This window comes from Crocuta crocuta, unplaced genomic scaffold (genome assembly GCF_008692635.1).
Source record: "Crocuta crocuta isolate KB4526 unplaced genomic scaffold, BGI_CrCroc_1.0 scaffold234, whole genome shotgun sequence".
Taxonomy (NCBI): Eukaryota; Metazoa; Chordata; class Mammalia; order Carnivora; family Hyaenidae; genus Crocuta; species Crocuta crocuta.
This window is the reverse complement of record NW_027529647.1, coordinates 3,464,603-3,475,959: the sequence shown is the minus strand read 5'-3', so window position 1 is coordinate 3,475,959 and position 11,357 is coordinate 3,464,603. Positions and strand designations below refer to the sequence as shown.

At 65.1% G+C, this 11,357-nt stretch overlaps 2 protein-coding genes across 2 annotated transcripts in view; both read right to left on the bottom strand.

Annotated features, from left to right (window-relative positions):
- CCDC154 (coiled-coil domain containing 154) overlaps positions 1-11,357 on the bottom strand; it is a 162,078-nt gene that overhangs the window by 15,788 nt on the left and 134,933 nt on the right.
- Positions 55-2,171, bottom strand: LOC144230262 (putative serine protease 29). Its single transcript, XM_077762468.1, is given in 7 exon segments — positions 55-219; positions 306-458; positions 460-473; positions 1,419-1,669; positions 1,813-1,945; positions 1,948-1,992; positions 2,111-2,171. Coding segments are annotated over 7 exon segments (822 nt in total).

Sequence of the window (11,357 nt, the reverse complement as noted above, 5' to 3'; positions counted from 1 at the left end):
TGTGGCAGGGGAGGCACCGTCCCCCACTGCCCTGCAGCCTGGCCGAGGCTGGGATCACCGGCGCCTCCGCAGCTGCTGCCGGATCCAGTCCACGTGGCTCTGGATGTTTGTTAAGACAGCAGGCAGCTCGAACATGGAGCAGCCGGTGCCCCAGCTGACCACGCCCACCTGGACCCAGGTCCCTTTCTTCTTGCACACCAGGGGGCCCCCGGAATCCCGCTGTGGGGAGAGGGGGCGGTCACAGGTCACAGGCGGCTGGGGCGAGGTCAGGTGGAGAGCTGCGCTGGGCCGGCCGGGCGCCTCACCATGCAGGGGCCGCGGCCCAGGGTCCCGGCACACAGCACGTCCCCCGGGATGGCCCGCCTGTTGGCTCTGGTGTGCAGGAACCTTCTGTAACTCTGCTCGCAGGCCCCCTCCTCTTCCAGGGGGATTTGCACGTGCTGCAGGCGGTGGGGGGTGGGGGTGCAGCGGGTCTGGGACGGAATGGAGGGTCAGGAGGAGGAGGGGCCTGTCCCCCCCACCCTGTGCCATAGACCACTTGACGCTGTCACCGCCCACATCACCGGTGCTGGGCGCTCAGGGAGGAGCCCAGACTGCGTGCCCAGGGCCCCGTCACCTGTCCCGGCCAGCCCTCGCCTGCTGCCCGTGGGTCCTCGGGGCGAGTGAGCCCAGGCCACCTCTGCGGGCTCCTCCTGCCGTAACGAATGGGCTCAGATTCCATAAACACACAGTGGGTTGAAGAGTGTCCCCCAAAAAATTCATGCTCACCCCGACCTTCAGAATATGACCTCATGTGGAAATAGTCTTTGCAGACACAATCACGTTAGGATGGCGTCAGACTGGATGCAGGGTGGGCCCCAAGTCCAACGGCTGGCGTCCCCACGCAAGGACAGGCAGGGGGACCTGAGACTCAGAGGAGGCAGGGGACGAGACCAGAGGGAAGTGGCCGCAGCTGAGGATAAACTGGAAGTGGGCGGAGGCAAGGAGGGCTCCCCTGCTGAGGCTTCTGGAAGGATCCATCCGTGCCAACAGAGTTTCGGACTCTGGCCCCCAGACTGTGGGAGAACTCCTTTCTGTCGTTTTAAGTCACCCTGTTGGTGGTCTTTGCTGTGGCCCCAGGACACTGATGCGCCAGGCACCCAGGTCCTCTGTTGCCGACCCAAACCTCGAGAGAGGGCTGAGAGGCGCAGGTTTGGGTCCAGGCACCGGGCTGACTGTCGGGTCCGGTTCCTTCACACAAAACCACGCGGCCACATGCCCGCCTGCCCTGGGAAATGGGTGGCTGTGAAGGGGGCTCCCTTCTTCCCCGTGTATTCCTGACTCCTGAACCATCCACCGCGGCCTGACCCAGACCCAGACGGCAGGAAGGGTCTGGAATTTGTCTGCTCCCCTCCAGCCCCCACTCCAAGCATTCTCACCAAAGTAGAAGCCCCTGCCCCAGCCCGACAGCCAGCACTCGCCCTCCGGCCTGAACTCCAGGGGCTGCAGGGGCAGGGTGGCCGGCTTCCTCAGGGGGCTGGCCAGCTTCAGCAGCGCCAGGTCAAATCCCAGGAAGGCAGAGATGGAGTCGGGGTGGACGACGACGCGGCTCGCGTTGACCAGCGCCTCACCCCTGTACAGGAACACGTTCCCAGCGTGGATCTGGTAGGCCGACGGGTCGGTGTCTTTCCTGGAGGAGGAGGACCCCAGTCCCCGCTCGGTCAGGGCCGTTCCCTGCCCCCGAGTCCATACCCCGGGGAGCCCCAGTCTCTGCTTCTGCCGCCTCCCCGCCCCTTCACCCAGTGGGGTGGGAGGGTCCACAGCGTGACTCACCGGGAGATGCAGTGGGTGGCGGTCAGCACCCACTGGGGGTGGATGAGGGAGCCCCCGCAGATGTGCACCCAGGAGGCCCAGTGATAAACGTAGACCCTCAGGCTCACCTGCCACAGCCACTTGCCCTGGGGGCGCTGTGGCCCCCCACGATGCCCACCAACTCCCTCTCGGGGGCAGGTGCTGGGGGAACAGGGTGCGAGGGTCAGGGGAGCACCCCAGGTGCTCTCTGGGCCGTCCTCACATAGGTCAGGGGGTCGGCCACCGGGGGCGGGGCTGGGACTGCACTGCTAAGACTCACCTGGGAGTTTGGGCACAGATGCCCCCAGGCAGGGGAGGGTCAGCAACAGCAGCCACAGCATCTGCAGGGGAGAGAGAAGAGGGTGAGGGGAACCGGGCAAGACCCCAGGGTCTGGAAAGCCAGCCTCCGGTGTCCTCACCATGGATGGATGGACCACAGCCCTCCTCCCGGCCCTTCCTGGGAGTCCCTTTATCTTTCTTTTGAAGGAAGTGGGTGGGGTCTGGTCAGACACCCCCCCGCCCGGAATGGCACGGTGCCAAGCCCCTGCTGTGACCGGAGTGGTGATCAGGGCCCCGGCCCCACCTCTGGTGTCGTGCACCCCCCGTCTGGGCCCGAGGTTGCTCCGGGGAAGGCCAACTGGGCACCTGGCCAGGCCGGCCTGTCTCGGCCGGGGCGGCCGCGTGAGTGCAGACACGTTCAGGTGCAGACTACGGGGCTCTTCCAGCGCGGAGGCCAGGGAGCCCCCACTCCCGACGTGCCGGGCAGCCCCGTCAGCCATCAGGTCCCGTGCCCAGGCTGGGCCGTGCCAGTGGCTGGTCCCGCAGGTCCAGGAGGGGGCCTGGCGCTCGGCTCTCCTCGGCGGGCGCATAAGCAGTGGCCTGACCGCCGTCACAGCAGCTCGGTGCCCGGCCTGTTCACCCGCTGGCACCTGGATGCCTGGGACACCTGGACACCTGGGCACCTGGACACCTGGGCACCTGGACATCTGGACACCTGGGCACCTGGACACCTGGACACCTGGGCACCTGGGCACCTGGACACCTGGGCACCTGGGACGGCAGGAGGCGCCCGGGGCACAGGTGAGTTCTGGGATGAGGTGGTCTGAGCTGGTCCTGTGCAGAGGCTGTGATATTGGTCTTCGTGGGATGGGAGGAGCCTGATCCCTCTTTTATCTTCACTCCGCGCCTACCTGGATTTGGATGTGACATTGGGCGTTTCCACCGGACAAGGCTGGGGAAGTCGGCCAGCTCAGTGTCCTGGCTGGAAGGGCTCCCAGAGGTCATATGACTGAAGGAGAATGATAAACCACCCTGGGGCCACATAGCAGGACGGTGGCTGAACAGTGTCCACATCCGACCCCTGGGAACCTGGGAACGTGACCTTACTGGAAACTGAGTCTTTGCAGATGTAATTGATTTGAGGATCTTGAGATGAGATCGTGTTGGATGTAGGGTGGACCCTACATCCTGTGACGGGCAGTCGTAAAAGACAAAGGAGGTGGGGGGTTGGGACAGGGGGGCACAGGACGGGAGCCGGCCAGGTGGAGACAGGGGTGGAGGGGGACGGCTGTGAGCCCCGGACGCCCAGGAGGGAGCCTTCCTGCAGTCCCACTCCCGGCCCCAGACCCCCAGAGGGTCACCTGCGCTGTGAGCACGCAGACCTGCAGCCCGGAAAGTAGCACAGGCGCGGCATCCGATGTCAGCACCCGTCATTGTTGTGTTCAAATAAGGCGTCCGTGGCCGGCAGGTGCGCTCCCCGCCGGAAATGAGTTTCCAGCCGGAAGGGACCCCGGAACTTGCCGGGAGGCAGGGGGCTGCAGGCGAGGTGAGGCGCCCCCACGTCTCTTGCCGGGAGGGAGCTCGAGTTAAGCGACGGCGGCTGTGCGTGCGTGTCCTCCTGGTGCCCGTGAGGGGTGGCCACCGCCTGTCTCACTCCGTGCTCCCGGGCCCAACGCCAGGGCACAGAGGGGCAGAGACCGCCAGGCGGGCGGCGGGGACCCACAGCGAGCCCCCCGGAACCACAGAGGCCGGGGCCACAGAAAGCATCTCCACGAGGAGCTGTGTAAGGGGGGGTGTTCATCGCGAGCCCGGGGCTCAGCGAACTCAGCCTCTCAGGAGGCCGCAGAGCATGTGGTTCCGTGTGCGAACGTGCAAATCCGTGCAGGGAGAGGCAGAGCTGAGGTCACCATGGTGGGGAGGGAAACAGGTGCCTGATGGCTGTGCACGCGGGCTGCTGCTGGGGACATGACGTGACCACCCGTTGACCCGTGAGCTGGATCTGGGCAGCGGGAGGCACCTCACCCCCTCCCCCGGCCTTGGGATGTGGGCTCCACTTGCCTCGTCACTCCCAGGGGGGGCTGCTCCGGGGACACAGCCCTGAGGCAGTGACGTGACGCTTTCAACACCTGCCCAGGGTGCACAGCTGGGCCCAGGTAGGGCCTCTCCCCACATCAACCTTTAAGCTCAGGCGGCGGGTGCAGGTGCGGGGCCGCGGCCCGGAACGAGTCCTGTAGGTAAGGCCTGTTGCTTACGAACCCTGCCCCCAGCTGGAGTGGCCTCTTTCTTCCGTCTCCCCTGCCCTCCGCACGTGGGGGCCGGTTTCAGAGGCACCCGGGAGGCTCCCAAGGAGCCCGAGCCACGACAGCAATGGTCACGACCGCTGGCGAGGTTCCCTGTTATCGAATGGACCAAGTCCCCCTGGGCCCAAGTTTGGTAAGAGTTTTATCACAACCGGTGGTTGAATTTCTCAACCAAGAGAATCCCATGCGTTTTGCTTATCTGTAGATTACGAGGTGGCTCGTCTGTCTCCACTCGGTTCGTGTGGTAAAGTGTGGTAGATTTTTCAGGTGTTAAGCCATCCTGGTTGAGGCGCTCGTCGGTTTTATTGCAATTTTTAAAATACACTGTGGGCATCAGATTATGAGGTTTTATATTGGATTTTTAATCAATGTTCGTAACTGAACTTGGCCTGGAAATCTCCTTTATTCTGTGTGTACTCCAGGTTATAGTCATCTTACAAAACTCGTTACGGATCTTTCCTGCATCTTCTATTCCCTGGAAGGGCGTGCCCCGTGGGAACTGTGTGGCCCTGCGAGATTTAGTGTGAATCTCCCGAGAAACCACACAAGGCTGGTGTTTTAATTTGTGCTTTACGTCTGAGTCGGTTTTCAACGGCCCACATGAAATTCTTCAGTGATTACGCACCTGTTCAAGCTCTCTATTTCTTTTTAAAGTTTTTATTTATTTTTGAGAGCAGGGGAGGGGCAGAGAGAGAGGAGAGAGAGAATCCCAAGCAGGCTCCAGGATGTCAGCACGGAGCCCGGTGCGGGGCTTGAACCCATGAACCGTGAGATCATGACCCTGAGCTGAAGTCAGACGCTTAACCAACGGAGCCCCCCAGGCGCCCCTCTTTCACTTACTCTGAATCACCCTTTACTGTACTCTTTCGGTTACCTTGTCTTTTTATTCTGTCCTTTACGCTTTCTTAGGGCCTCCTCTGCTCTCGGCTGTCTCACCCCCTCGCGGGGACGTCGCTTGCTGGGCGGCCCGGTTATCCGCCTGCGGACGCTTTCCCCATCTATCCCCGCAGAATCGGCAGGTGCCATCTTCCCGTGGTCGGTCCTCAGTGGCTCATACTCTCCCTTAGGACGCTTCTCTGACCCGAGGGTTCTCTGGAGTGTCTTTTAAATCTCCGCAGGTAGGAGGGTCTGAGCCGCCTCTTGACGGGAGGATAAACACGTCTAAAAGAGCAACGCAGCCCGTCCCTGTTTTCTAATACTCGGCGACCGAGAAAGGGCTCAGAGGGCAGACGCCACCTCCATGCCCAGGGGGCGCTGACGGAGGCGCTGAGGTCCCGGCCCGGGGGCCTCCCCAGGAAAGCCAGACTGCCGGGCATCTGGCGACGGGCAGCTTGCTGCGCGGCACGGAGCTGCGGCCTCGTGCTGTTCGCTATAGCCGCTGAGAGGACGCTATGCCCCTTCCTGCTGCAGAGGCCTGGCCCTTCCAGCCCAGCACCGCAGGGACGGGCGAGGGCCGTCCTGGGAGGCGCCGGGGCAGGGACGCCAGCCTGGGACTGAAACGGGGCCCGAGGCCGCCATCTGCGCACGGACGGTGGGGCTTCCAGCCTCCTTGCCCAGCCCTGGCCTGAAGCCAGGGGGAGGCGCCTGAGGGTCCTTCTCCGGAAACGGCCCAGGACCCTGGGGGCCCCCGGACAGGCGGCTGGGGTGCGGCCCGTTTCGCAGGAAGCCCGGGGAGCCCGAGGGCCGGCGCTGGCGAGCACAGGCGCTGGGCAGGCACGGCTGCAAGCCTGGCAGAGGCGCCCGGGGCCCAGGGAGGAGGGACGGGCAGGGGACTCAGCAGGCAGGAGGGCGCCGACGGAGGGGCCCACAGGCAGCGGGGCTGGGGGCAGGGATGGCCCCCGACGGGCCCGGGGCCGCAGGCTGGCGCGTCGAAGCCCAGGGCAGAGGGGCAGGTCTCAGCCACCCATGTCCCTGTGAGCAGACAGGAGGCTGTGACAAGACGGGAGACGCGTGGTCGGTGTGGCCACATATGTCCCCAGGCTGGGAAGGGCCAGGAGACAGCCAGCGGGTAGCTGTGACTCGGACGAAGGCCTCCAGGAGACGCCCCTGTCCCGGCCCCAGGACCTTGGGCCCCGCGTGGGGACCTGCCGGACGCTCACTCAGTGCTGCCGCCACGGCACCCCCCGCCCCACCTCCTCTCCTCCCCCGCCCGCTGGGTCCAGATTTTACGGCAACGCTGCCAAAGGGCCTGTTAGACCACGGACGGGGGTGCCGTTTGCCCAGCCTGCGCCGCGGAACCCCAGCATCCTGCCCTCACCTTCCTCTTACCGGGAGCTCGGCGCGGCCCCGGGCTCCATCCTGTCCCCAGAACCCCTGGCCCCCTCCCTCTGTGTCCCCTCTCCTGTCGGGGACACGTGGGCCCCTCCGGCTCTCACCCTGCTTGTGACACAGATGTCCTGTTGGGGGGCGGGGGAGACTCTAGGGAGGAATGGGGTCCTCTCCGCCTCACTCGTGGGGGCATCGAGAAGGGCCCTCCATGCCCAACCTTCTCCACGTGTCTTTCCTTCCCAGCAAGTGGTGTAAACCAGCCCTTCGGGGGTGTTCAGGGGGCCCCTTGGGATGGCTGCGAGAGGAAGGAGCAGGCTGCCCGATGCCCCCCTGGCCCCCCGGCCGGCAGCCTGAGAGAGGCCACACTCAGGAGCATCCTCACAAGTCAGGCTGGGGACCGGGGAGACGTAGCCACCCGCCCCTGACCAAGCCCTTGAGGTGACTCTGAGCTGGCGTTTGGGTTGAAAGGCATCCACAAACCGGCTCCACTGACGTTTACGGCATTTCTTGTTAGGCACCTGTGTCCCCTCCACCCATGTGCCCGCCCCGCAGGTGCCGCCCCTGCCAGGCACCCACGTGCACACGGGCCGGGAAGCTGGACCGGCTCCTGGCCTCCTGCGCTTGCCCGCAGGGAGCCTCCGTACCGTGTCCACCAAAGGACACCCTTCCTGTCCTGGGAGAGCCAGTCAAGCGCCTCGTCCTTGGAGCACTTCCCTAACACCTGCGCAAGGCCTGCTCAGGTCCTCCTTAGCGCAGCCACCACGTCTGCCTCTGGGGTGTCACTTATATGCAGCACCCTGTGCTCATTATTTGTTTAAAAGCTGGTCTCCTGGCAGACTGGAAGACTGAGGAAGGCAGGTGTCATGTAGGATCTGCCACGTAGCGTTCCAAGATGGACAGATGAGTGAGTGTGGATGGATGGATGATGGATGGATGGATGATGGATGGGTGAGTGGGTAGGTGGACGGATGATAGATGGTTGGAATTTTGAGATGCGGGTGGCCCTATAGCAAAGGGTGGGCTGAGACCAGGGGCCCCAAGAGTGGAATATCTTCCCTCCCTCTTGCCAATCCATCCATCCTTCTCCCCCACCACCACCACCACCATTCAGTGCCTGGCCTGGAGCAACAATTTCTCCAACCCAACTCTCAGAGCAAATGGACCCCCATCGGGAAGTCCCAGGGTCACTGGGCCACCCCCCAGCCATACTCACACCCAAGAAATCAATGGTCACTTCTATCTTGCGTTGGTAACAGTTTAATGAAACAGAACTGAGACTTGGTCCCAGACTCCTCTGTTCCTAACCGCACACTTGTTCAGGGAAGTTTCCATGTCTCTTCTTCTTAGTGTAAGGGAGAAAGGAGCAGCATCCACGGGTGGAAGGGACTGAGGACCCTGTGAGGTGGAGGAGGTGAGGAGGCAGGTGTTGGAAGGACAGAGCAGACACTGGGCCTGTGTTCTCAGGAGCTGGGCAGGGACCCAGCCAGAGAGGCCCCACCTCCGCCTCTGGACCCTATTGGCTATGGTTAACTTTCTAAAATTCAAACAGTACTGCCCAGTGGAACTTTCCAGAACAAGGGACCGTGTCTCTGTGCCGACTGTCTGGTGCATGTTGCTTGTGAGACTGAGGACATGAGTTTTCACGTAATTCACTCTTAGTGACGTGTCCACGGCCCCACGTGGCCGGCGGGCTCCCCGGGCCCCACGGCGGCAGACAGTGGCCCAGGCTGTCCTAGGGCAGCTGGAGTGAACCCGCGCTGTCGCAGGAAGGACAGATGCCGGCGCAGGATCACCTCTCACTTTTCGTGGTGTCTGGCCCCCGGGAGAGGCTGCGTTCGATGGTGCAGTGGGAGGGGTGCTGGGAGGGGACACTGGTCTCATCCTTGGGGACTGAGGGGGAAGGCTGGGGAGGGCGGCCGAGCTGCTGGAAGAGTCTAGAATGCAGCCTCCTGGAAACAGATCCCACCCAGGTCAAGGCAGTGACCGCAGGACCTCCCCGGCTCAGCCGCGCGCCCTGCCAGCGGATGCAACTGGTCCAGGCTGTCCCCGAAGCCTCCAGAGCCTTGGAACCTCCACCAGGAAGTACCCCCCACGGCGGTCAAGGACACGCAGACATCCTGGAGGCGGCTTTGCACACGGGTTACTAGGACAGCAGCGGGGGGCGGCGGCACAGGCCCCGCACTTCTTACCCAGCCTGCCCACGACGCCAGCTTCCCAGCCCCTCCTCTGCCTCTGGGGCCCCCAAGTCAGAGACGGACAGGGCACTGAGGGGCCAGGCCACGCAGGAGCCGGGGGTGCCGAGCAGAGGCGGTGGCAGGGGTGGCTGGCTCCTCGGCCCACACAGGCCCGTGAAGGCCACAGGGGAACATGCTGGTCGATCCAGGACGAGTAGGTCATCACCCGGGTGTAGACGGCAGGAGAGTCGGAGTGCCCAGAGGCCACGCCCCAGCTCAGCACTCCCACTTGGATCCACATGTCCAGCCAGTGACAGACCAGGGGGCCCCGGCGTCACCCTGCAAGGGGTGCTCACAGGTCAATCGGCCGCAGGGCGCTCGGTGGCCCCAGGGCAATGCCCCTGAGCCCTGAAGGGGAAGGCAGGGGCGGGGCCTGGGTCTCACCTGGCGGGAGCCCCTCCCTCTCCGCCCTGCACACAGCACGTCCTCCTCCATGACCCCGCCGCGGCCTCCAGCAGGGGAGCCCTGGCTGCAGATCTTCTCGCAGACCTGGTTCCCCACGATGGGGACCTCCGCCTCCTGCAGGGGGCGGCCCGGGGCTGGCGGGGCTGCGGGAGGGGCTGCGGGAGCGTCCAGGGGCTCGGGAGCCTGGGGACCCCCGCCCGGGCCGCGCCCCTCAGACTCTCACAGGCCCGCCCTTGCTTTGATGGGAAAAGGATGGGAGTCGCGGCCGGTTCAGGGCAGTGTCTCCGAAAGCCCCCCTATGAAACCAGAGGCCAGGCTTGGATATGCCGGAGAAAGGCCGCGCAGACACAGGCAGGCCGCACGAGGGTCCCTGTCGTGACGGACGGTCACGCGGTGGGGTTTTTAAAGACTTTACTAACGACCGAGAGGCCGAGATGCCACACCAGGCCTGGGGGCCCCAGAAAGGACCCCAGAAAGGGCCGGAAGGGGCTTTGAGGGATATTTGGTGTCCGGAGCCACACGNTTCGCTCTCACCCTACAGGCCCCCCCAGCCAGTGACACCAGCTCTGGTCCAGGGGCCAGGCCGGGGGGGAGCCCCTGCCACGGCCACCCGTGATCTGAGCGCGGGGCCGCCATCGCCCCGGCCTCAGTTTCCCCATCGTAATCCCCGGTGGGCAAACAGCCTGAGTAAACGAGCAGGGAGGGGCAGTGAGGGGACCTGTCCTCCCCGGAAAGCACAGTCCCCCCGGAGAACGAGTCCCGAGCCACCGGCTTCCCAGCCGCAAGCAGAAGTGACCCCGCGCTCCTGGGCTGCTGTCCGAGTCTCAACAGAACCTTCTAAGAGGCCTCCCGAGGCCGGGCCGGGGTGGGCGGCCAGCAGTCGGGCCGGCTCACCTGTGACGGGCACGCCCCCCCCACAACTGAGGCCGTGGGCCGTGCGGTCCCCCCAGCGCCCCACGTCCTCTCCCTTGACCCTCGTCCAGGTCCCCCAATCTTACCGTGGGACCCAAAGGTGCCCCAGCCGGCCCCCCAGCACTAGGTTCCGGGGCTGAGCACCAGCGAGTCGGGAGCAAAGCTGGCAGGACCCACGTGCTTGGAGAGCAGCCCCGGGGCCTCCGGCCGCAGCACGGCGAGGCCCGGCCCCCCGGCCACACAGGCTCCCGTTGAACTTGGGGTGGCGGGTGATCTCGGCCACCTTGTGCAGCTGGTCGTGGTCACAGAGTCTCAGCTGCCCGACCTGGAGCCTGTATTTCTGTGGCTCCAGCACGTCCCTGGGAGAGAGGAGGCCGGGTGGGCACGGGCACCCGGTCCCCCCACCCCGCGGCAGAACCGCTTCCAGGGGCTCAGAGCCGCGTGGACCCGGGGGCTCCTGGCCCAGGACGCCGTCCCCTCCCATCATCCTGCGCCTCTGCGCGCTCCCCTCCCACCCCCTCCCCTGCCAGGGGGGCGGCCAGGGAGTCACTCGCAGCCCCCGGCAGTGGGCCGCGGTCAGCACCCATGGGGGTGGGCGAGGGAGCCCCGCACTCACGCTGCCACTCGTCACGCTCCTCGTTGAAGACCCTCAGGCTGACCTGCCATGGCCACTTCCCGGCAGGGACCTCACGCACCCCGGTGACACCCTCAGTCCCCAGGCCGGGATCTGGGGAGGCCCAGAGGGGAGCCAGCACGGCCTCCCACCCCATCGGCATATGGAGGTAGCCCCCTTGTCCCACCCCAGGTCAGGGCAGGCCTGAGGTCCCCAATGGGTTTTGGGACCCCAGGAGCGCTGCACGGGCTAGCACTCACCGGGGGTCACGGGCACAGAGCCCCCCAGGCAGGGGAGGGTCAGGAAGAGCAGCCACAGCCTCTGCGGGGGGAGAAGGGAGGCCTGGAGTCAGGAGCCCCCCATCCGGGACGGAGAGAGCAGGGGTCTGGGCTGTGACCTCACCCTTCCTGGTGCTCTGCCTTCTGCCCCTGGGGCCTCTGAGCCCCTTTATCCTGCAGGCCCAGGAAGCGGGTGGGGCGGGAGCCGGGAGTCTGAGGGCAGCCCCCCCCCCCCCGC